Genomic DNA, 26,638 nt, shown 5'->3' with positions numbered 1-26,638 from the left:
ATACATTTCAATCAGGGCTTCAGAGTGGATTGATTATTTTTTCCCCAGAGTAATTTGTAATTAAACATGGCCTGCAGGATTGTACAAGTCCGTTCCCTCAGAAACAACATTATGCGTCAAACAGCTCAAGTATGACTGGTCCGCTGTGTAATTCTTGACATGCCCATTAAGCAGAAATGTCAGTTTGATCTACTAATCAGTTTGCAGTATCTGTGTCAGTAATAATAACATATTAATAAGTTATTAAATAGCAAAGTTTGTCGCACATGTGGCATATGTATCTCTGTTAATTAGCATTATAAATAAAGGCATCAGTTCATGATAGTCTGTAACTTTGTAACTGAGACATTATTAATGATTAATTATTTAGTCAGAATTTTGAAAATTGAGACATATGTGGGTTCTGATATCAGTGTTGGCTATAAACACATCTAGACTGATGATACTGTAGCTGTGATGGCTTTAATAAATATGTACCTTGTGGAATTTTCAACATTTTGTTTTAGAAAATAAAACTATGAGAATAATTACCAATGTTTAACATATATAATACTCTAAAATGACTACAATCCGTACTTTACAATAACTCTAAAACCTACAGTACTATGGTAGACAGACATACAAATATTAGAGTAGATGCCATTCTTGTTATGACGTAACAAGTAAATTGGGTGTTAAAGGCATGTTCCCTGTTCTGGTTGACCTAATTAATGCAGCCTAACAATCATTTAACTGATTTGAATAATAGAAATTGATGATGTTTTATGTGTTTGCCAGATTTAAGAGATGTGTTTTTAGTCTAGATTTAAACTGACAGAGTGTGTCTGCTTTCTGAACAAGGCTAGGAAGACTATTCCAGAGTTTGGGTGCTAAATAGGAAAATTATCTACCAATTACAGTTGATTTTGATATTCTAGGTATTATCAACTAGCCAGAATGCAATAGAAGTGAAGGACTGTAATGCATTAAGAGCTCGCTAAAGTACTGAGGAGCTAAACCATTTAGTGCTTTGTAAGTAATTAGCAAGATTTTAAAATGTATAAGATGTTTAATAGAGAGCCAATGCAGTGTTGATAGAACTGGGCTAATATGGTCATACTTCTTGGTTCTAGTAAGAAATCTAGCGGCTGCATTTTGGACCAGCTGGAGTTTGTTTATTAAGCGTGCAGGGCAACCACCCAGTACAGCATTACAATAATCTAGCCTTGAGGTCATGAATGCATGAACTAACTTTTCTGCATTTATGTACTTTTGTGTGTATTTATAACAAGCGAGAGAGAGAGGGGCCAGGTGTGGCTTCCATTGTATGGACAAAAAAAAAAAAAAAAAGAGATAAAAATAAAAATATCTTATTTTGTGTTCAACAGAAAAAGGAAAGTCAAACAGGAATGACATGAGGGTCAGTAATTGATGACAGAATTTTAATTTCTGGGTGAATAATCCCTTAAAATGTATGAACTGCATTATATAACACATATATATACATTATATAACCCACTTGCAAAAAATACTACAAGCAGTTTGAGGTAACCTGATCTAATACATCCACTTAAAATCACCTACACACACCAGCTGATTAGAAGTCATCATATAATTGCTCTGAATGTGACAAGTTGTGAGAAAAAGTTTAACAGCATTTGTTTGCAGATGCCACTTGAGTTAATATTTTGTATTTAATGCAATGACATTTAGACATTTTAAATATCTAAAAAGTCTCCACATTTTTTGTGGTCACTTTATATTAATACTTGAAAGCCCTTGGCAGTAATTGCAGCTAAGCTGGTTTGAGTAAGTTATAATGTTAGAATGTCATTCCATTGTTGCTCAACTGGTCATTTTCTGGGCCATTCCAGATCATTGGTGTTCATGCTTTTAAGACTCCCTCTACAATTTTTCCCCATTTTTTTCCAGTCCTGCTGCATAAAAGCATGTGTGCCACTACTGCTCTTCATTGAGGGGGTGTTCTCAATCTATTGTGTTGTGTGCTTTAGCATGTAGCACTGAAGACAGACTAATCTGAATTGTGGAGTAAGATGTCTTCGGGCAAATTTTAGGCTTAAAGTCTTTCCTCTCTCCAGCCTTCTATTCAGGCTAGATTTCTGAGTGTATATTGTTGCCTCATGCACAGTTTGAAAATCATAACTCCTTTAGAGTTGCCTTAAACCTCTGGTTTTTCATTTGAGAGTCACATTCGTGCAACAGACCGGAAACCTTAATCGTATAGTAATTCCTATTTTATAAAATGAATGCACTATATTTGATTTCAATAATGTTTTTTTCTTTAATATTTGTTATTTTGTGAGGATTTTTGTGTCACTAAACAATATTCATATCTAAATTATGGACCATTTATTTCTATATAAAATATTTAAAAAAATTATATAAAAAAACCACATTATACTACTTTTCGATTAATGCAGTAGTTAAGTTAAAAATGGAGCAAAATTACTTAAAATCCATTGATGGAGGCAGATTAGTGCCACCTGGTGTGAAAAAATAAAGAAAATCATCTGTAATACCATGATGTAGCCACTAGATGCCTGTATAGCCTTATATATGAATAAATACAGGTCTATGTATTCCCTAGTTACTGAGAACAGTGTTTTCAGACATAATTACTTACTTTTATTAGATTTTGCATTTAAATATTTGGAGATTATCAAAGGCTAGTTTTCACCAAAATTTAGATTTTTTTTAAACCGAGTTTGGAGACCCCTGTTTTAGAGGTTCACCCCTTCACTGCTGTATGCTTTTTCCTGCATTATGGGTGATTTGTAGATTGTACCCCCCAAAAATTGCTCTGTATTTTTGTATTTTTCATATTTCAAATTCATTTAATCTAAAATGACCGAACAACACCAGAGGATTACGTTTCTTTTTGTCCTGACACTGTTGGGTGGCCAGTTCTAGGCACATTCACTGCTGTTCCATTTTCTCTCTCACATTTAGTGATGACTTTCACTGCTCTTCAAAGTATTTTCAAGGTGTTAAATTTTTTTATTAAATCTGTCTGGTTTTCATGAACCTTGTCTTCAGTATTCATGAAACATTTGTTTTTGTCTTTATGATTACAAATTACCCAAAAAGTAGAATGTTTCCCTGACACAAGTGTACTTATTATGAAATTAAATGCAGTACCTCAGTTGCAGACTTCAAGTGGACTCTTGTCAAGTAATCACAAGTCACTGAAGTTATACAATAGCTTTTAAATTCTCTAACTTCTTAAAATTAATGTGCTTGTGTTATAATTCAAGAAATTCTATAAAAGTGTAGAGCAGACTTTCAGAAATATGCTCTGGTCAAGCTCAGACATTTAAACTTTATTAATTATAACTTGATTAGTTATACAAAGTGCTAGCCATTGTTTAGAAAGTGATTGACAGTTGGCTTACACAAAGATAAATTTGGTAAATGTTCATATCAAACCAATTTCTGTAATTTTATTCAAACACGATTGAATGTTTTATAATGACAAATCAAAGGACACAACAACATCACATAATTCATCAAATCCATTGTCATTATGGAATTGGCTTTTGTTAGTTAAAGGGATAGTTCACCCTAAAAATGAAAATTCTTTTACTTACCCTCATGTCGTTCCAAACCTGATAGACTTTTGTTTGTCTTCCAAACACAACTGAAGATATCAATATGTAAATCACTTCATTAAATTTTGATTAAACCTGTAGTCAAATGGGTTACTTTTAGGATGTCTTTATGAACCTTTTGGAGCTTGAAAGTTTTGATTATCTAGACTTTGGATGGATGGATAGAAATATCTCAGGTTTTATTAGAATATCTGTGTTCTGAAAATTACGATAGTCTTTTGGTTTGTAACAAGGTGAGTATTTGATGAGAGAATTAAAATTTTTAGGTAAACTCACCCTTTAAAGGGATGATAGAAAAGACTAACATGATTGAAACTGAAATTGAGGATACAGGGGGGAAAAAAAAACTAGAAATTGAACTTAAATTGAAATTAAATTACCAATTAAAACTAATATGATTTCTTTTTGAATTGAGAGTATATTTTATCCAAAATATTGAGACATATACTGCATAATGACCCTTACACAAAGACTCTAAATGACTCAAGAAATTCAACAGAATGTGAAACCCAGACCCTGACCTCAACTAACATGTGTTTCCTCTATCAGGGTGAGTGCTCCCAGAGGTGCTTCAACATCTTTGTGCTGGAAACAGTGTGTGTGGGCTGGTTCTCCCTGGAGTTTCTGCTCCGTTTCATCCAGACACAGAGCAAGTGCATGTTCTTGCGCACACCCCTCAACATCATCGATGTGGTGGCCATCCTGCCCTATTACATCACTTTAATAGTGGACTCACTGTCTGTAAGCGACCGTCCCACCGGCTCAGGAAACAACTACCTGGAGAAAGTGGGATTGGTCCTGCGAGTTCTTCGAGCGCTGCGGATCTTCTACGTGATGCGATTAGCACGTCACTCTTTGGGGTTACAGACATTAGGGTTGACTGTACGCCGCTGCACTCGAGAGTTCGGACTGCTCCTGCTGTTCCTGTGCGTTGCCATGGCACTGTTCTCACCTCTGGTCTTCCTGGCCGAGAGCGAGTTGGGCGCCAAGCAGGAGTTCACCAGTATCCCCGGGAGCTACTGGTGGGCTGTCATTTCCATGACCACAGTTGGATATGGTGACATGGTTCCACGCAGCATTCCTGGCCAGGTGGTAGCACTCAGCAGCATCCTAAGTGGAATCCTGCTCATGGCATTCCCAGTCACATCCATATTTCACACTTTTTCACGCTCCTACCTGGAACTAAAAGAGGAGCAGAGTCGGGCCTCACGGCACAAACCCGATTCACAAGACAGCACCAAGTCCCAAAACAGTGAGGATTCACAAGACACTGACAGTTCGATACATGGAATCATAGAGACCACTGCAGTCAGTGTGCACCACCGCAGATCACTAGCTGTGGCAAGTCAAGGAGTTCCACAGGTCAGGCGATCACTAAAGTCATAATGCAAACAGCTAACTAAGACTAAAGAAAAATCCCACGTACAAAGACATGCTACAGGTGAGCGGCCATATATAGTACCTGTTTAATCAGGTGACTTGACAATAATAGACACTGGGAAAGGAACATTGAAATGGACAGGTTTGTATGTCCAAAGCACAATCCTTTAAGGAGTTAGTTCACCCTAAAATGATTATTCTGTCATCATTTACTCACCATCATGTTCCAAATGCATGACTTTCTTTCTTCCGTAGAACACAAATGGAACTGTTCAAAGTGAATGGAGACTGGGACTATAAACTCAAAAAACAATTTAAAAAACACCATACAACTCATAGTAACCTTATTCAAAGCCTTCTGAAGCCAAATGATAACTTAGTGTGAGAAAAAGAAGCAAAATTTAAGTTATTTTTTCCCTACTTAGTAACTCTAAGTAGGGAAAAGTAACTTAGTAGGGAAAATTTACTCTAGTAAATCTCACTTTTGATTGAGAATTAAAATGTGTCACGCCCAGGTTTGACATCAGTGACACGAAGCAACCTGTTGTTGCATGTATCATAAACCATCATGCCATGCCCTTTGAATAGGTGTAACTGGTCCTACTCACACCACCCTAAGTGGTATTCAAACCAGCGTCAATTGCCATAGGTGGCAGTTCCGCTAAAAAAGACACTAAAGACTGCAGCCTTTTGAGGCCAGGGGAGTGAGGTTTACTTGCACAGCTGCCTCCATTCCATTCACCCGCCTAAACCTCACTAATTCGGTTCACGGCACCAATGTAGTATTTGATCTTACACCACTTCAGAGCAGGATTCGAACCAGCGTCAACTGGCATGGGAGGAGGACTTCCAAAAAAAGTACTAAAAGCTGCTGCCCCTAGCTTGCCTCTTGAGGACAAGGGGGTGAGGTGAACCTGCACAGCTATCTACTAGCTGGCTTTGGTTACATTCACCCGTATAAATATCACTCCCATTTGGGTCACGGCACCAATGTAACTGGTCTTACACTGCTTCAGAGCAGGATTCGAACCAGCATCAACTGGCAGGGGAGGGGGGTGTCCTAAAAAAGTCGCTAGAAACTGCTGCCCCTAGCTTGCCTCTTGAAGACAAGGGAGTGAGGTAAACCTGCACAGCTATCTACTAGCAGGCATTTGTTACATTCACCTGTATAAACCTCACTCCCATTTGGGTCACGGCACCAATGTAACTGGTCTTACACTGCTTCAGAGCGGGATTCGAACCAGCATCAACTGGCATAGCAGGGGGTGTCCTAAAAAGACTGCGCTAAAAGCCATGTGGTACTCACTGCAGAGTCTATGATGGCCAGCTCCTCCTCTCAGGACGTCCAGTGGGGTGGAGGGATAGAACTCTCCACCTCTCTGGATGTCGAATGGGGTGGAGAGATAGAGTTGTGGGTAGGGTTAGGGTAGGATTAAGGTGTGGTTGTACATCCGCTCCTCCTCGCTGGACGTCTAGCGAGGGGGAGCTAACATAAGCCCCTATAGCTTGCCTCTTGAGGCCAATGGAGTGAGGTTTACCTGCACAGCTATATACCACTTGCCTAAACCTCACTCTCCTCCGGGTCACGGCACCAATGTAACTGGTCCTACTTGCACTCTGAGTGCAATTCAAACCAGCATTAACCGGCATGGGAGAAGGGCCCGCTAACAAGGACTCTAAAACCAGCAGCCCCTAAATGTGTCTCTTGAGGTCAGGGAAGTGAGGTTTACTTGTACAGCTCTTAATAGCTGGCCTCTTTTATATATGCAGCAGTTTAGAGATTTGAGAGCTCAACTGCGTTTGTCCCCAATCACTTTAAACGTACAAAAAAACTCAGCAGGAACATTCGGTTAAACATCTCCTTTTGTGTTCCACCGAAGTAAGAAAATCATATCGGTTTGGAATGGCATGAGAGTGAGTGATGAATGAATTTTATTTAAGCTCGTGTACCTGGTAGATGGATGCTCCTACCTGTGAAAACTGTATGACTGTGAAGATTGACATTTTATTTTGCATCAACCTTTAAGGTAAAATGAGCTTTTCTCTGGTGAAAGAGCATATATTGTGTCACACTGTTCAAAACAGGCTATTGAACTTTAGTTTATGCTCCTATATAGCTGATTTGCAATAACTATGTTTATGGAAACACAATTAAACATATTTCTGTAAAATTCTGCTTTTAGATGCCATAGTCTCAGGATCTGCCACTTGTAATAAACACAATGAAATACCCTTTAAAAGAATAAAGGTTTCTTATTTTCAAATTGTCTTGAGTGATAGCTGGTTTGTAGGATATAGGCCTATACATGTCATTTTTAATTAGAAAGGAAAGTGGTCTCGAACTCAACAGATGTTACTTGTTCCCTCTTTCCATATTAGGACAGATGGAATTACTCAACCCATAAAGTCAAGAATGTGAAGCAGAATATTTTCACCATTTTATATTAAAAAAGCACTAAAAGTACCTTGGTATTGCCGTACTATATGATTTGGACATTGTTTTTTTTAAGCACTTTGGACTGCCATGTACCATGGTATATGGTTATAGTAATCCTTCAGTAGCATGGTATTACCATCTGATACCGTCAGATTATCAAGATTGGGTGTCCATGAATCGAAATAATCCTGAGATAAGGCGTGTTTAATATAGGAGTCTAGAATTGAGTCCTGTCAAAACTGATCAGAGAGACCAGCACATCTCTTCCTACAAGCGATTAAATATGTGTGACAGAGGGTCAGAAACACTCATAACATTGACCAGTGGTAGATACATCCATATTGATTCCCCTGAGAGCCCTGTGCTCATAAAGGCATTGAGTGACCATGTGTGCTTCCAGTACAAACACTCCTATAATGACCACAGCCATAATGAATGCACTCTCAGGTTTCCATTTTAATGAAACTGGTTCAATACCAGTATTTTATACCATAAAAAAACAGGTTTAAATGTCCACAGCCTATAAGACTTTAAGCTAGACTACAGAGCAATAATGCCACTTGTTTAGGAAAAAAATGTGTTAAACTGTCAATAATGTCACAACACAAAAAAGGTAGATGCTATTTACTATTTCACTAAGTGAAAATAGCATATTTTCCTAGCAATAGATGTTATTTACACTAAGTGACAATAGGAGCATTTTAGCAATATGCTATTTACACTAGGTGAAAACAGCGATAGATTCTATTTGCACCATGTAAAAGTATCAGTTCTTTGCAATAAAAGAGTAATTAGTAGCCTAATTAGATGCTATCTATACTTTATATTGGCAGATACTATTTGCACCTCAGTATTTTTGTACATAAATAATTATATTTATTTATTAAAATTATTAAATGGATGCTGCCTTATTGGGAGAATAAAAACCTTCCCTACACGTTCCCCTAACCTTACCCAATAAACACTTTTAATAGATTATTTAACACATTTTTATGTGACGTGATGGAAAAAGGAGAAGAGCGAGCTCGGCTAAAGGCGGATTCGAACCTGCATCGATCGCGTTAAAAGCCAGGTCTGCAAACCTCGCAGCTGTTGCGCCACTGAAGATGTTGAATTCCGTGCGTCATTTTTTAAACTTGAGTGGCCCAACCAGACATTGCAGGACAGAGCTAGTGTAAATAGCGTTTGCCAACAAGGAACGCTATTTGCACTTGGTGTAAATAGACACTCCGCACAAGGCACAACATTTTCGTTTGATTTGAGAGATTTATCTGATTGATATTTGTAAATGCGAATATGGATTAACATTTTTAAATGTCTGAATTTACAATTGTTTGATAATGGAACATCAAATGCATCTTTGCAGGAACCTGACTGTAAAATATTTTAGATTACTTTGAAATAAATAACTGAACACCTATTATTTGAAATGTATATAAATGACAGCAATATCCAAACAGACTTTTTAAAAATGTTTATTAACAAATCTTGCTATAAAAAGTTGCATTTCCTTGAAAATATGTGGAGTGACCAACAGTATCCATCTTAACACTAACAGAACATTTGGCTAAACAGACACTGAACACACACACACACACCACCTCACCCCCCAAAAAGGCAATCAATAACTGTATCAATACTGTATAGAGTGATAGAGTAAACCTATATACCGCTGTGGGAACCGGAGTGTACATCAGTTACTTTCATTCAATGGCAAGAACCTTAAACAGAAGACAGTTTAAAATAATGGCAATATAGATAAAAACAAAATAATATAAACCAGCTATAGTATCAAAATACAGCACAAAGAGAAACAATATATATTTAAATGAAGTTGAAGTCAAATACATGATATCTCAGAATCAACCAGGTAAAAAAGACAGAATAAGATAGAAAATAGAAATAAATAGTAATAAAAGGGAAACTATCTAAATTGGGAGAGTTTTTATTGTAGACAGATCTTTTGTGATCCCAGGAATCTTGATAAAAAATAATGTCATGACATTTATACAAAGCAAGATTGGAAATATCACGTCAAAAGGCCATCAATTGTGTTAAACTATTCCTCATTAAACAATTCAACCCGTTTACATATATAACATATTTATAAGCAGCATCTCACTCATAACACAAGAAATGTTTACTGGCATGTGACATCCCTGACCAGTCACCAGACCAGTCTTCAAAATAAACATTTTCTTAAAAAGTATTTGTCAAATTTTCCAGTAAGATAAAATTTAAATTAAATGTATCGTTAATTCTGTTCTTTTTTTCTTTTTTAAAGCATAAAAGTATAAGCCAAAACATAATGAGTTTTAAAAAAAATAAATAATAAAAATTCAAGATATATTTTCTTAAAAAAAGTATTTGTTTTAAAGATCTTTAAGTATTTTTACTGGAAAATTACAAAAATACCCCCTTTTTTTTTTTGCAGTGTATTGTCATGTTCAAGGCTGAAGATTGACCGAATGTTTGAACTACCTGGCCTTGAAGACAGATACATTTTTAATTAACCCCCAAAATGCCACAAATACATTATCAAAGTTATTTTAAGGGGTCAAAAGTTAGTATATGTATCTGAGTATTTCCTAATTTGTCATGCTAAGTACTATAAAATGACTGCATGCAAATGAACTAGGATTGCTATACATATCTCCAAAAATAAGTCTTGTGGATTTGTGAATTGTATGAGGATTGTCTCCTACTACCAAAAGGAGAGAATGTATTTTTTTTGGTTTGTTTTTTTGGTTCAAAACAGGACTCTTCCTGTGATCTTCATTTGGCCTTCACTGCGTGAAACCCTACAGCAGGCTACTGAGGTAAAAACTTCTCCAAGTAAAACTACACTAATTGTATTAATCTCTTATAACAAAAGCTTTGTACATTCATCCATCTGATGTCAGATACATTTCTGGTTATTCTGAGAGTCTGTAAGGCAAAAGTTTTCATAAGCGTAAACGTGTAAATATAACTGCCTATCTTTATGATACTGCATGTAAAAGGTTGGTTCTACGTATAATTATACAGTGGCACCAAAAATAATCTGAACACTTAAGCAACACTTACTGTATGAATGTCATGCATTTCATTGCATAAAATCTAAAAAAGTGGTTTTAATAAAAAATAAATAAAGCACAAAAAGTGAAGTTAATTGTGAGAAAAGCTTTAGCATCATAGTTTGATGTTTTGTATTCTAATGCAATGACATACATATTTAAGTGTGACTCAAGTATGCAAATACTTTTTTGGGAGACTGTACAAAGATCTTGCATCTATGCATACATATACATTGTAATATAGATTTTGAGCACATTCCTTTATAAATGTGGGTGTTTCATAGGGCCTTGGCGCTGGTGGTATGTGTGGTGTGTGAGATGGGTTTCTGTGGGTAGAGGCTGTAATAGTACACTTGGAAGAGAATAGCGAAGTCCACGCACACCTGAAGGAGGCCGCAGATCCAGAACTGCATGGGAGCCTGAGTCAACAGGAAGTAGCCTGTCTTGAAAGTGTCTCCACTGGTCCACATCAACACCATCTTAATACTGGAGGGACAGGAAGTGAGAGAGAGAGTTAGAGTCAGAGAGTGTTATTAAAGTCTGGAGATGTGAGAAAGACAGGCAGACTGATCAAAATCACTGAAATTGAGAGAACTGGCAAGTGCAGGATGAGTTACGCTCAGAAGTTAATACTAATGGTTTGGGGTTTGTTAAGTATGAACAATAATGAGTGAAGGTTGCCTCATCTAATTAATACATAATCTATCCCAGTAATGAGAGAACATGAAAGCAACACTGGAGTGATATGGGTTTGGTCTTTATAACCACCTCTCTTAAAGCTTAAAAAGAGAATGAAGTTTTTAATTATATGTCATTTGTTGGGAAAGGACAGAGGTAACATTGAGCCTGGACAGTGTTCTCAGAGACTGGCTCCATCTGCAACACCTGTGGGTCCCATGCTTTGTTTCTCACACTTGTTTTAGAGGAAATATACATAATACATATACAGTGGCAAGAAAAAGTATGGAAACCACTTGCAAAATCTGTGAAAATGCAAAATTTTAACAAAATAAGAGAGATCATACAAAATGCATGCTATTTTTTATTTAGTACTGTTCTGAGTAAGATATTTTACATAAAAGATGTTTACATATAATCCATAAGACAAAAAAATAGCTGAATTTATTAAAATGACCCAGTTGAAAAGTTTGTGAACCATTGATTCTTAATACTGTGTGTGGTTTGGTCTGTTTTTTTGTTTTGTGATGGTTGTTCATGAGTCCCTTGTTTATTCTGAGCAGTTAAACTGAACTCTGTTCTTCAGAAAAAATCTCCAGGTCCCAAAAATTCTCCAGTTTTCCACCATCTTTTGCATATTTGAACCTTTTACAATAGTGACTGAATGATTTTGAGATCCATCTTTTCACATGGAGGACAACTGAGGGACTCAAACACAACTATTAAAAAAGGTTCAAACATTCACTGATGCTTCAGAAGGAAACACGATGCATTAAGAGCCGGGGAGTGAAAACTTTTGAACAGGATGAAGAGGTCCAAATTTTTCTTATTTCGCTTGAATATCATTTTTTTTTCATTTAGTACTGCCCTTCGGAAGCAACAGAAAATACTTGCATGTTTCCCGGAAGACAAATTAAATACAACTTACCTGTTTTCACCGCCCATCTATTAATGCATCATGTTTTTTTCTGAAGCATCAGTGAATGTTTGAACCTTTTTTAAAAGTTGTGTTTGAGTCCCTCAGTTGTCCTCAGTGTGAAAAGACGGATCTCAAAATCATTCAGTCACTGCTTTAAAGGGTTCAAATATGCAGAAGATGCTGGAAAACTGAAGAATCTGCAGGACCTGGAGATTTTTTCTGAAGAACAGAGCTCAGTTTAACTGCTCAGAACAAACAAGGGACTCATGAACAACCATCACAAAACAAAAAAAACAGTCATAGATCATCCAGGTAACCACACACAGTATTAAGAATCAATGGTTCACATACTTACGAATGGGGTTATTTTAATAAATTCAGCTATTTTTTTTGTCTTGTCGATTATATGTAAACATCTTTTATGTAAAATATCTTACTCAGGACAGTACTAAATAAAAAATAACATGCATTTTGTATTATCTCCCTTATTTTGTTAAAATTATTAACATTTTCACAGATTCTGCAAGTGGTTCACATACTTTTTCTTGCCACTGTACATATACATAAGATCACATGTCCAGCTTTAAAGGACCACCTTCCATTCATGGAGCACAAAAGGAGAAATTTTGAAGAATTTGCTGGTCACTCTTTTCCATCGAATTACCATTAATGGAGACTGACTTGTATACTATATTCATATTCTCTTGAAGGTATGCGACTGCGTGAAGAACAGACAGAAATTTTGGTCATTATTAATTGATAACCCTTGTGAAAAAGAAGTGCACTTATTTGTATTTTAATTGTAAAAGTATACATTTAAGAAATTGTACTTGCAGATAATATTAATGAAATAGAAGGCCACTTAAGTGTGCTAAAAAAATCACTACACTAGTGCGTTTTTGCTTTAAAACGCATAAGTTTTGCTACGGTTACGTCTGTCGTTTAACCTACGGCGGCATTTTAGAACCTCGAAAACGGAGACTTTAGAAAACGTTGCAGACCCTATTTTAGTTTGTAAATGCCGGGGTTGCGTTTCAGTATAAACGGACTAAAACGGCGACTTTTGAAAATGATGGCGTGGCTGCCCACGTTCGCTCAGTGTATCCTTTACGACCGTGTAAACAATAACATGGAGACTGAACTGCAATCTTTGCTGGCTTTGTTGTCATTTTTAGCAACCATTGTGCAGTTAAACTCAGCATTTTTTTTTTAATACTGCAGCTGCCTACATGCGCAAGAGGCAACTGTTTACACTTGTACGCGCGTGCCCAGTGTGCATGAACAGTCATGTGACATGCGTTTTCGGCCATGTAGTGTAGACGGAGATCGTTTCTGAAACGCTGTGGAAACGCCAGTGTAGACAAAGATCATTTTTCATTTTAAAACACTGTTTTAAAACAAAAACGCACTAGTGTAAACGGGGCCTTAAACTGTACTTCTTTTTCACAAGGGAATCTTCCCTGAAATTTGATCACTGAGTTTGTGGGTTGAGATTCAGATCAGTCTGATTTGGTTTTGGGAAAAGAATCATTAAGGAGCGAATCACTGGAAAAACTCCAACTGAATTTGTTCACAAATTGGACATTGCTACTTCTCATATGATTGTGCCAAAGGAAAACCAACTCACTGTAAATACTGTAAATCAATGCTATCATATGGCAGCAGAAGACTTGGTACTGTATATAGCAGATTAGTTATGTGGTTTACTTTTATGCTGATTTTTCATTTTGGAGCTTGACACCCCCAGTCCTCCTCACAAAATTTAATTACAGCAAAAAGAGTGAGCAGGATATTCTTCAAAACTTCATCTTCTGTGTTCCACTCAAGAAAGAAAGTCATACGGAATTCATGAGGCAGAGTAAATAATTTTCATCGTTGGGTGAACGATTTTTAAGATGTCAAGTGTAGTAAGCCTCATATAAACTTCAAGCACTAAGAACAGCTCACATTTTAGGCAGGAGAATAAACAAACTTCCTTTGTGCGGCCATATGCATCAGCAACTTCACACAGAACTGTAATTTCACCTGCATAAATCTGTTCCACCATCGCCGTTTCGTAACAAATAAATTATTCAAGATGTGCATTTTTCTTTAGACTTCCAAAAAAAAAAGCATTCCACACTACACCAATTATTCATTGTAGATTTGGCTACATCTGTATTGGAGGTAATGCATTTGAGTTATGTAATCAGATTACTTTTTTCAAGTAACTAGTAAAGTAACTTTTTCAAATAAGTAATGCAAGTTACTTTGTTTTCCCATGTATTGCCTGACAGCTCTCTTGTTCCCATGCTGAGAGAAATCGAGAGTAAGTGCAGAGGCACGGTGTGTAAACATGACGGTTTTTGTATATACTTTATGTATTTAATCTCACTTTATTAACCAATGTCTTTGCTGCTGACCTTCGATGATCCAATTCAACCATACTAAGCAAAAATGACTTTAGAAAAACATCACATTTGTGATCAGCCTGAAGATTATTCATTTCACTTTTGGTGTGAAAGGGCCTTTACATCTGCCAAAAACATTTATTAAAAAACAAACAAGCAAGACCAGCCCAGGTGAGAAAAAGTAACGAAAAAGTAATATAATGCATTACTTTCCATAAAAAGTAACTAAGTAATGCAGTCAGTTACTTTTTAGGGAGTAACGCAATATTGTAATGCATTACTTTTAGAAGTAACTTTCCCCAACATTGTGAATCATAAATGTACGTAAACAAATGATAAGGTTATGCTGCAGTAAAACAGATTTAAAGGAATGAAAGGAACATAACATCATCAGTATAATAGTGTGTGTTGACTTTAACACGAGTGACTGTGATTTGGCCAAGTTGAATATGTTACTGAAACAATATTCCTATTAAATAATCAGATTTTTTCAGTCAGGTACAGGGTCAAAGTTTGTGACACTGAAGAATAATGAGTAAAGTCTGCTGAAAAGTCCACTTTGCCATCACAGGAATACATTTTAAAATACATTCAAATAGAAAACAATTATTTTAAATTTGAATTATATTTCACAATATTACTTTGTGAGCATAAGAGACTACTTTCAAAAACATTTTAAAATTTCACCTACCTCTAAACTCACTGAAACCTAGTGGAGTTTAAACATTGAAATCGAATCGAATGCAAACACTCAGTGAGGATTGATTTTGTGGAAAGTGAGTTGTAGACATTGCACATGTTGTTATGGGAACACATTGATATAGATTATTCTGGTGCATCTTTCGAGCGACCGTCTCAAAAGCATGAGTAGACTAAACAACTGGGTGTAAAAAACAAACCAAAGCTAGATAAAAGAAAACAGAATACAAAGACAGACAAATCTTTTCTTGCCCAAAAGAAATTGAGTCAGGTGGGGGTGCGGGAAGAAAGCTGAGGTAAACACTGTTTTCTGTTCTTTGTTTTGCTCTGTGTTACACTGAAAGCAAAGCTGAGAGGCAGCCTGATCCATGGCATCTGATAAAAGGGCCACTCTGAAAGCTTATTAGAGCAGCACGTCCTAAAGAGATGAAAGAGCGCTCTCTGTGCCGCAGGGCCACACCGATCAGCCCCTGTGACAGAGCAATAAACCACTCCACACTCCACATAACAGCAGAGTTTAATGAGTGTGAGCTATGATGAGGACAGGGTCATGATCGGTTACATCATTAAAGCTGAAAGGTAAAATATAGAAGTTTCCCCCACTAGCGACAACAAACCACTGGCATAAAATAAAGATTGTTTCTCAACATGTTTCCCAAACAAGCCTACTGCCTGTGAGCTGCTTGTTCAGACAGCTTTTGCTGCACCATAGTCACAGGCCTCAAAGTCTAGACAACTGTAAACAATCCCATAATGCACTGCAATAAGCTTTTTCACTTTTTAATTAACTTTTCTCGGAACTGACGGAATTTTCAGGCTTTCCATGTTTTTACTGTTATATGGTAGAGGGTGCTATTACGCAACTTTTGATAGAATACAAAATCTCTAGATCAAAACAAATGCAAAAAAGGAGCAGAAACAAGCGATAACCCAAAAATGAAAATTCTGTCATTATTTACTCACCCTCATGTTGTTCCAAACCCTTAAGACCTTCGTTCGGAACACAAAATAAGATATTTTTGATGAAATCTGTGAGCTTTCTGGCTTCAGAGAGTCTGCAGCGTATTTACCACTTTCAAGGCCCAGAAAGATATTAAAGACATTGTTAAAATAGTCTATGTGACTACAGTGGTTCAACCTTAATGTTGTTCTCTTCCATGTCACTCTTCTACGCTGTTCTCATAGTAAACACAGTGAAAGCTTCCAGATTCTACATCAGAACACCGGCTCAGTATTGGCTGATGCTGATCACATGAGCAGCACAACGCATGCGTGTGATGTTGACGCAGGAGCTGGCCAATAATGAGCCGGCATTCTAACGTAGAACCCGGAAGCACTGCACTGTTTACACTATGTCAACAGCGTAGGAGACTGACATGGAAGAGAACAATTGTTGAATAAAGTTGTTATTTTTGTTTGATTTTTGTGCACAAAAAGTATTCTCGTCGCTTCATAACATTAAGGTTGAACCACTGTAGTCACATGGACTATTTTAACAATGTCTTTACTACCTTTCTGGACCATGAATGTGGTAATAATGTTGCAGTCTATCGGAGGTCAGAAAGCTCACGGATTTCATCAAGAATTTGTGTTCCGAAGATGAATGAAGGTCTTAAGGCCCGTTCACACCATGAACGATAACTATAAACAAAATTAAAAAATATATGGGTGATATTTGATGCACATTTAACATTTGATCCCCATGTTCAGAACACTGTAAAGACATTTTTTTTTCATCTAAAAAATATTGCCAGATTGCGTCCTATGCTGTCACTTCCGGTGGCTGAAAAGTTGATCAATATCTTTGTGTTCTCTCGCATTGATTATTGTAATGCTTTGCTGGTTGGGGTCTCAAATGCTACCCTAAATAAATTACAGCTGGTTCAAAATTCAGCCGCCCAAATCCTGTCTGGAACCAGGAAAAGGGATCACATCACTCCAGTCTTGGAGTCTTTACACTGGCTCCCTGTCAGATTTCGTGTGGATTTTAAAGTTCTCATGCTTACTTATAAAGCTTTGAATGGTTTGGCTCCTCACTATCTCTCTGAGCTTTTAGCCCCCTATACACCTGTGCGTGCTCTCTGCTCTTCGGAAACTGGCCTTTTAATCATTCCACATACCCGTTTAAAACCTATGGGTGATAGGGCGTTTTCTTCAGTCGCTCCAAGACTATGGAATTCCTTGCCTGCTCGAATTAGGCAAGCAGAATCCCTTAGTGTTTTTAAATCTTCCCTTAAAGCTTATTTCTTTAGGGTAGCTTTTACTTGATTATATTAAAATTGATATTTTATTTACTTGTTTTTGACAGTATGTTCTTATTTGGTGTGTTTTTTATATCTCACTTATTTTAAAGTATTGTTTGTATAATTGTATGTTTTCTTTTTTTTCTTCTGTGAATCGCTTTGAGATGCTACTTTTTAAAGGCGCTATAGAAAATAAAGTTTATTATAAAGATAACGATAAAGATAATAGCTCTAAAAATTCTTCTAAAAGAACAGCAGACTTTACACCACAGCTATAACGATAACGATATAGAGAAACTATATCATTGGGATCACTTTGAGAATTATTTTTTCCGGCTGTTGAGCGATAAATCACTGACAGCCAATCAGAATCCATTCTAATTTAAGGCCTCGCGCATTTAAAATGGCAGATGTCATTGCGAAGAAAGATAAAAAGCCACCACTGTTTGACAAGTCAAACCCCCTTTTCAAGGATACTTTAAAGAAAATGGATATATGGAAAACAATCGGTCAAACCCTCGGAATAAATGGTGAGAAGTATTAACGGAGATGAGATCATTATGCCAGGCTAGCAAACAGTGTAACATAAAATGACCTCAGGTATCCAGCGCTAGTTTCGACAACATGTTGTCTTGCTTCCATTGAAGTTGCAGTGAAAAAGACTAGGTGTTGTTTTTATTCCACTATATTGACTTCATCAGCTAAATTCACTGTTAGATTAGATCGATTACACTAGCTATTCACTCGAAACATAGTATGCTGAGGATATCTGCTGGTTAAAGCCGTGTTAATGCAACAAGAACAACATAAACATGTTTTATACACTTTAAAACCGCAGCGCATGAGCTTAGAATAAACAGACCGTTATCGTTCATTGGTGTAGACACAAATATATTTATCATTATTGTTATCTTTATAGTTATTGTTCCTGGCGTGAACTGGCCTTTATGGGTTTGGAACGACATGAGGGTGAGTAATTAAATCACAGAAATTTCCTTTTTATGGTGAACTAACCCTTTATTTTTTGTATGTTAACCATGCGATCAATCAAAAACTTGCTATAAATATTTGCATTTTTTTATAAAAAAAAATTGCACTGATGTAAAGCACAACTGGAAAGTTTTGGAGATGGAAAGTGTTGGAGCGTACCATCAAACCCAATGTGGTTAAATGAAAAAAAAAAGAAAAAAAAAAAAGAGCAGTGATCAATCTTAACAGCTGCCATGGAAACCATCAGGACTCAACGAGGCTGACGGTTGCCATGGGCTCCATGATAGAGTATAAACAAATTCCTCTTTTCATCCTCACTTTGAGCCACAAAGCCAGACTTCAGCAACAGTTACCAGAGAGCAAGAACTAACACAAAATCAAAAACAAATAAGTATAGCAGCACTGCAACACTATGTTGGTTGCCACTACAAACAACGATTGGTATCTTATTTTCACAGACCGACTCTAGAGAAACATGAGGCTGGTAATGCCACACTAACACCCACACATTAACATCCAAGAGACAGTCGAGATGAGGACACGAAAGATAAATATTAATATTCTGTAAATTGAATAGGATGGTTTTTGTTGCTTATTTCTGTTAACCATTTTGAGAAACTAAGATTTTGTGGTTATTAAATTGTATTTAAATTGTAATTTTTATTTGCTATTTGTATTCAGTTCCTGTGTGTAATTGTTGGGGTTGGCAATTTATGTGGATGACACTCATAGCAGAATATGTAGTGCATGTCTATATAAAGGCACTGGACAGAGGTGGATTACTGCAGTGCTCTTTTAATCATGACACACGCATACACTCTCTCACACACACTCTCACACACACAAACACACACGGTTTCGCTATCTTTGTGGGGACTCTCCATAGGCATAATGGTTTTTATACTGTACAAACCGTATATTCTATCCCTCTACACTACCCCTACCCCTAAACCTACCCATCACAGAAAACTGTCTGCATTTTTACATTTTCAAATAATCATCATCTAATGTGTTTATTAATCAATTTCCCTCGTGGGGACCGCTGGCTGGTCCCCACAAAATATATTTCAGGTTTTACTATTCTTGTGGGGATATTTGGTCCTCACAATGTAGGTTAAACAAGTACACACACACACACACACACACACACACAAATCAGATTCTATATTTCTCAAACTGCATCAAAACTCAGAAGAAATGTAACTGAATAATGCAATAATTTGATAAAACAAATTTCCCCATATTTTATGGATGTAATCACATGTGTAAGACTGATGTTTTGACTGCTAGCCTTCCGTCTTCTGCTAATGTTTTACTCGTGGGCAATATTTCACGTTTCACGCAGCAGAGATGACAAAATATCCCCAAACACCAGGTTCAAAATTGTTTTTTTTTTTTTTTTTAAAGTCCCATCTAGGGATTGTTTTTATATAGATTTCAGTCAGATCCCATTCCTTCTCTCACCCTAGATTTTTGACTTCTTTTCTGATCACAAAGTTTAGTCCACTTTGAACTTTATTCTGCTCAACAAATTACCCACTTAGACCACACAATCTTACTGATATGCACAGTTAGCCAACCACAGTAAAAAAAATAAAAAAAATAAAAATCTGTGACAGTGGAGAGTAAATTTCAAAAGAGAATATATTTTAAGTAAAAAAATATTAATGCTTTACATAAAACTGAACATCTTTCAAAGATCTGCAAACATTTTGTTTAGTTAAAGATGTAATCTGAAGCACTGAATCTACTCTTTTCCCACAAAATTTAGTTTCTCTTCAGTCTTTCAAACAAAACAGTAAAAAAAGAACCAAACCAAACAAAAAAATAGTGAAGACAAGTAACCAAAGTTTGCAAACAAAGTTGTTTCCTCTTCACAATCTTTCAAACAAACCAATAAAAAAAATGAAAACTTAAAACAAAAAACAAAAACAAACCATAAAAAATAAAGTGAAGTAAACACACTTTGCGAACATTATAATTATTCAGTCTTTCAAATAAACAATAAAAAAAAACAGATGAATAAATAAATGAAGTGAAGTTAAGTAAAAAAGAATGGTAAAAACAATACATTTTTTAAATATACTTTTTGTTATGCGTGTGTACAACAACAGAAGGCGATCAAAAGTCCTGCCTGAGCATCTCTAGCTGAGAGGACATGTCAGATGTCGGCATGAACACGCCACCAGCAGTCTGAGAAACAGGGTGTTCGGCATAAAACAGTCAACACAAACACACCGCTGAGAAATACTGCTGTCCTGCACAGCTTCTCCTGACAGAAGCACGGAGGGCAACTTCCTTTTGTGGGAGCGTTCAATTCACCCAGCACCTGACTAAAGGCTCAAATCTACAGGAACGCAAAAATTAATGAATGGTTTGTTTGCAGCCTGTGGATACAAACCAGCTTGCTTCTCAGTAAACACATATATAAAATAAGAGTTGGGTACAATTGCAGGGTGGCCGCGAGATAGTTCAGTTGACTAAATAAGGCACTGAGGGTTCTCAAACTTCAACTAACAGGACTCTGGCAATGAACTTGGCTGTGGGGGTCACCACTTTCCCTCCCATTGCGATTCATTAACATTCGACTGATGGACAGCAAAACAGAGTCACATGAGGCCAGAGGTTCATTCACAGCAACAGTTACCAGTCAAACAACTCACTATGAAGCAACTAACAGTGGCTGAACAGAGCTAAACAAAACAAAAACTAACAATGGCTGAAGAACAAAACAAAAGAAAACACAAAACAAAAGGTGGAATAGCTAAAAAACAAAACAAAAAAAAACAAATATTATAAATAAAACTTTTTTAATTCCTAAAATTGTTGTTTTCCTTCACAGTCTTTCAAACAAAATACAAAACGGAACAAAATCAACGTAAAAAACAAAACTAAAATTAAAAATTTAATTAATTAATTAAATGGCTGAACAAAATAAAAAAATAAAAATCTTCAGTGGCGCAGCAGTAGAGAGTAAGGCTCACAAACCTTTTAAGGTCTTTTAACATGATCGACGTGGGTTCGAATCCGCCTTTGGCCGAGCTCGCGTTTATTTTAAATAAAAATGAAAATGATGAAAGTGGAAATAAACTGCGGGGTTAGGGGAAGGTGTAGCAAGGGTTTTTATTCTCCCAATAAGGCAGCATCCATTTAATAATTTTAATAAGATATTATTGCATCCTGTTAATGTACAAAAACACTAAGGTGCAAATAGTACCTGCCAATAAAGTATAGATAGCATCTAATTACTCTTTACTCTTTACTCTTTTTACTCTTATTGCAAAAAACTGATACTTTTACATGTTGTAAATAAAATCTATTGCTATTTTCACCTAGTGTAAATAGCATATTGCTAAGAAAATGCTGCTATTGTCACTTAGTGTAAATACAATATATTGGTATTTTCACTTAGTGTAAATAGAATCTACAGCTATTTGCACTTAGTGTAAATAGCATCTAATTAAATAGCCGGTGAAAAAACTTAATTCAATTTAGTCTTGTAATACAAGGTTGTCTCCAGTAGATGAATCATCTGTGATTGTGGTGGGCCTGCACAGAACACCGCGTAGATCTGAATCTGATATGATCGTTTCCTATACAGTGTAAGTAACATATATTACTCTAGGTTCAATCAATGTGACATTCAGGGACATTCACAAGAGTGCAATAAAAGTTCTTCTTAAGTCAGATGGAAGTTTCTGAAGGTCTCTGGCCTCAACGATGCAAAGGCAAACCTGGATATGGATATCTTGAAAATAACTTGAAGGTAAACAAGAATGTTCAAACTGTAAACTCTATATGTACAAACATGTGTAGCCTATTCCATGACAAAAACTGCATCAGTCACTGAGTATGTTTTGAATAATATTAAAATTATTTAAATTTTTATTAATTTGATTATGCACATTTTGTTGCATTGAGACAGTAGTGTGTACTCATTGCAGATGTACTGATTTATTTGGTTAGTAATCAGGTAATAAGCAGAATGATGTGCAGGTAGATCCCAATGAATCCCAACAGGGACACTTGAAATATTTTATTATGGGTAAGCTGAAAAATGTTGTATTATTTTATTAGGTTTTGTTTTATTATGTTTAAAATTACTTTAGTATGCAGTGTGTAGTGATACGAGAGACATGAAACTAACATAATGCACGATCATTTTAATATAAATGGATCAAAAGTGACAGTAAAGACATTTATAATGTTATAAAAAATTGTATTTTTAAAAATGCTGTTCTTTTGAACTTTCTATTCATCAAAGAATCAAAAAATTCATAAATTGTTCCATGTATTTTCGTTTCCACAAAAATATTAAGCAGCACAACTGTTTTCAACTTTGATAATAATAAAAAAAATGTTTCTTGAGCAGCAAATCAGCATAATAGAATGATTTCTGAAGGATCATGTGACACTAAAGACTGGAGTAATGACTGTTGATAATTCAGCTTTCCCACCACAGGAATAAATTACATTTTTTATATATATTCAAAAAGAAAACTGTTATTTTAAATTGGAATAATATTTCACAATATTACTGTTTTACTGTATTTTTGATCATAATAAATTGTGAACATAAAAAGACTTCTTTCAAAGACTTTTCCAAACTTTTGAACGATAGTGTATGTATCTATATACATACAGTTTTCTTATCCTTTCTCCGTTTTTATCCCTCTTTCTAAAACACCCTCACAGTCAAACCTACATACACACTTACCCACAAAGCAGCAAACTTCAATTTAAAAATACATAAACATAAGCATATACAAATAACCCTGTTTGCATACACACAGATACATACATAGACAGCAATACAGGCTCTATCGGCAGGTTTGCACAGATGTTTAAATAGACACACACACACACACACACACACAGCAACACAGAAGGCAGCAACCCTTATCTTGTCAGGCTGGCATGATGCCAGTGGCAGCTCCCCGCCTGTGCCATCAAATCAGTGCGGGTGAATGGCCACACACACACACTGAAAAACAGAGCACAGGATGGCATCTCACAGTGTGAGACGCTACCAAACACACTAAGTCACACTGACAGGACGTGTCTTTACAGCACACACACCGCATCTCTCAAAAGGTTATGCAAGATAATACGCCTCTCACACACATACAATGCATCTTATACAATCTAACAGTCACTATGAAAAATTACCTGATTACTATTTTTGTCTGATTCATTTATTTTGATTTCACTTTCTGCCACTGTGACTTGTTTTATTACTTAATTTGCTCTGTGTTTAATTTGTGGTCATACAATACATACAGCAAAAAAAAAAAAAAAGAAAATAGAAAGGCCACTAATCCAGTTAATGTATAATGTATCTACTGTATATCGGATTCCCGTAGCTTAGCAACAGTGTTTCATAAACCAGTTGAGCAGGAAGTCTGACTAGCAGACATCAAGAAGTGACTGTGCCGCCACATATCACTTCCCATGTTTCTCTGTTCAAGCACTAGGAGCAGTAGAGGCTTCTGTACTCACTCACTGGAGCGAGACTGAGTGAAAGTTAAAATGTCAAAGTGGTCATATCAAAATTTTTTTAAGTGACTTATTTCTTTCCTCTTGAGGTCTACTAATAGTGTTAGTCAAGGGTTTTGTCACTATTTTTTTATTTTTAATTTATTTCCACCCTCTTTGAGCCTTAGATTTAAATTCTCAATAAAATGGAAGTAGCGACAGATTTTTTTTCTGTATTGTGATGTACATCCAAGTGTGACGCATTATCCAAAATGAAAAAATGTAGCGTGGGATTTGGCTTTCTGCATCAGTTGTTGATTGGATGGAGGCAGATCTAAATGGAAATGCTTGTCTGTCATTTCACCAGAAGATCCAGTTATGACATTTTGATTTAAAATTATGAGGTCCAAAAAAAAAAAAAAAGAATATTCTGGCATTAATTACTCACCCTCATGTCGTTCCAAGCCCATAAGACATTTCGTTCATCTTCGGAACACAAATGAGGATCTTTTTAATGAAATCTGAGAGCTTTCTGTTCCTACGCAACTACCACTTTCAAGCCCCAGAAAAGTAGTAAAGGAATCATTAAAGTAATCCATCATTAAAGTGACTCCACTAGTTTAACCTCAATTTTATGGGTGCTTTGTTTGTGCAAAAAAAACATAATTTACCACTTTATTTACAAAATATGAATCCCCAATGAGCATTCATGCAACAACATCTGCTCTCTCGCACAACACGCGTGTGTCGTGGTGCTGAAATTATTACACTTTTGGAACAACATGAGGGTGTGTAATTAATGCCAGAATTTTCATTTTTGGCAGAACTAACTCTTTAACTCTTTCCCTGCCACTGACAAGATTTTTTGTCATGATATACTTCAAACGAAATCGAAGAACGAACTGAAATCAGACCTAAGTTAATTTGGAGTTCATTTTGGAAGTTCGAAACAGCTTACCAAAGCAAGCTTTCTGGAAAAGTTTGCTTTGGCTGGTAAACACCTTCCTACTACCACTGGTCCGTGGCCATTACGTAAGGTAGGTGTGCGCTGAGGCTCCGCCATCTTTCACTCTGAAAATCTTTTCCAGTTAATTTCTCCTCTCGAGTCCGTAGAAGTCAGACGTCCGCGAGTGAAAACATGAACACTGGAGAGCTGCTTTATAGTAGAAAATGTACTTCTGATGAAATGAGAGACTGACACTGTTTTTGTGTTTAATACAGTAAAGCTGCTTGATTTTAAAGCTATCTATTTTATAAAGTGTTATAATATAAACGTGATGCGACTTTACTGGAGTGCCGAATTACAGAACTCGTGCAAACAAACATATCCACATTGCCATGATAAGATGGTTTTCTTATGCTTTTTTAAAAAAAAAAAATCCTTGCTAGTTTCTTTTTTGTTGAGTTTATTTTGTTACTGAGAGGAAAGCACGCAACATTTTTACATTTTCATCTAACTGTCGCTCTCAGCAGTGTGGGCGGCGTCAGATATTCGTTTACAGTATATCGCTGCTCACGTATTTCGAACTTAGTTTTATCCCTAAACGAAAAACGAAAAAGAACTTCGCTTGAAGTATATCGGTGCCTTTATGACAAAACGCTTCCCCACCATTGACAAGTTATTCCAGCAATCCATGTTTTCACTGTAATACAGTAGGGGGCACTGTTACTGATCTTCTGAAATAGTACAGCATCTCTGTATCCATAAACAAGCAAAGAAAAAGATCTGCATAAACCAAAAGGAGCGATATTGCTTACGCACAACAAGCTAACATGATCATCAAACATTCAACAGCATATAAATCAAAACTGTTACAGCAGAGAAAAAAAACGTCGAAACCCACAAATCGGTATACAACTGTGCAAACTTTGGGGTGTTGATGGACTCGATCTACTCTATGTTTTGATCATATGCTCTGAATCTAATCTGGATGAGGTCTTTGACAACTTTTGGCAACTTAAAAATAAAACGATGACAGGGAAAGAGTGAATAGGTTCATTTCCATCTCAAAGTATATATATAAAAAAAACTGTCACACAATATTTCTCTGTTGGAGCAGCCCAACTTGCCCAACACAGGAAAACTGGCTAAACCAATGGAGTGAGTTTGGGGCAGAATGTTCAGGAAAACATTTTATTTGTTTCTTTAATCCAGTTCCACTTTAAGTTCTTTAATCGTTTCTATAAATAACATGTGTAAAGAATGTTAAACCCCATAACCAATTCATATTAAATGTGGTCTTCAGGAAGATAAACTTCTAGGTTGAACTATTAATATCACTGAAGAACTTCTGATGAACCCTTCTTTTTAGACCAAGAACATTAGCAGGACAAACCTCATTCCTTCAGTAGATTTGTTCTGGTAGTTGCAATAAAGCTGTGGTGTTCCCAGCATGGCCTCCGTGAATACGGCAAGGAAACCTAGGCTCTCAACGAACAGAACTGAGTCCAGTAGCAGGTACGTCACGTAGGCGGCCAGCACTGTGAAAGCCAGCACACACTGCAGGTAATCCACAAAACGACTCCAAAACCAGAAGTAATTCCAGTCAAAGTCTAGAATTCAGAAAGAAAGAGAGCAAGTATTAAAAGTAATCTGTGCATGAAACACGTCAATTCTTATTTGGTTGAAAGGAGTCAACTTGACAACTATAGTAGAGGTTAAGTGGAAATTTCAAGAAAGACTTTTGGGAAATCATTTTGAGTTCTGAAAGGTAGTATTTTCAAAAATACTCTGAACTTCTATTTCAAAATATGGACACATAT

The 26,638-nt window shown here is 36.2% G+C and overlaps 2 protein-coding genes across 6 annotated transcripts in view; one reads left to right on the top strand and one right to left on the bottom strand.

The window, feature by feature from the left end:
* kcng2 (potassium voltage-gated channel, subfamily G, member 2) overlaps nt 1–7,252 on the top strand; it is a 141,484-nt gene extending 134,232 nt beyond the window's left edge. For all 3 annotated transcript variants that reach the window (XM_051872491.1, XM_051872489.1, XM_051872490.1), the window contains one exon: nt 4,158–7,252. In XM_051872491.1, the coding sequence (XP_051728451.1) occupies nt 4,158–4,994 (837 nt within the window). In that variant the 3' untranslated portion in view covers nt 4,995–7,252. The remainder of the gene's footprint in view (nt 1–4,157) is intronic.
* Nucleotides 7,253–8,884: 1,632 nt separating this feature from the next.
* Nucleotides 8,885–26,638, bottom strand: part of LOC127500900 (solute carrier family 66 member 2) — a 43,628-nt gene continuing 25,874 nt past the window's right edge. For all 3 annotated transcript variants that reach the window (XM_051872496.1, XM_051872499.1, XM_051872497.1), the window contains 2 exons: nt 26,212–26,428; nt 8,885–10,967 (listed from right to left, as the gene is read on the bottom strand). In XM_051872496.1, the coding sequence (XP_051728456.1) occupies nt 10,760–10,967; nt 26,212–26,428 (425 nt within the window). In that variant the 3' untranslated portion in view covers nt 8,885–10,759. The remainder of the gene's footprint in view (nt 10,968–26,211; nt 26,429–26,638) is intronic.

This window comes from Ctenopharyngodon idella, chromosome 19, assembly GCF_019924925.1.
Source record: "Ctenopharyngodon idella isolate HZGC_01 chromosome 19, HZGC01, whole genome shotgun sequence".
NCBI classification, from domain to species: Eukaryota; Metazoa; Chordata; class Actinopteri; order Cypriniformes; family Xenocyprididae; genus Ctenopharyngodon; species Ctenopharyngodon idella.
The sequence above is the reverse complement of the archived record's forward strand: the minus strand, read 5'-3'. Positions and strand labels throughout refer to the sequence as shown.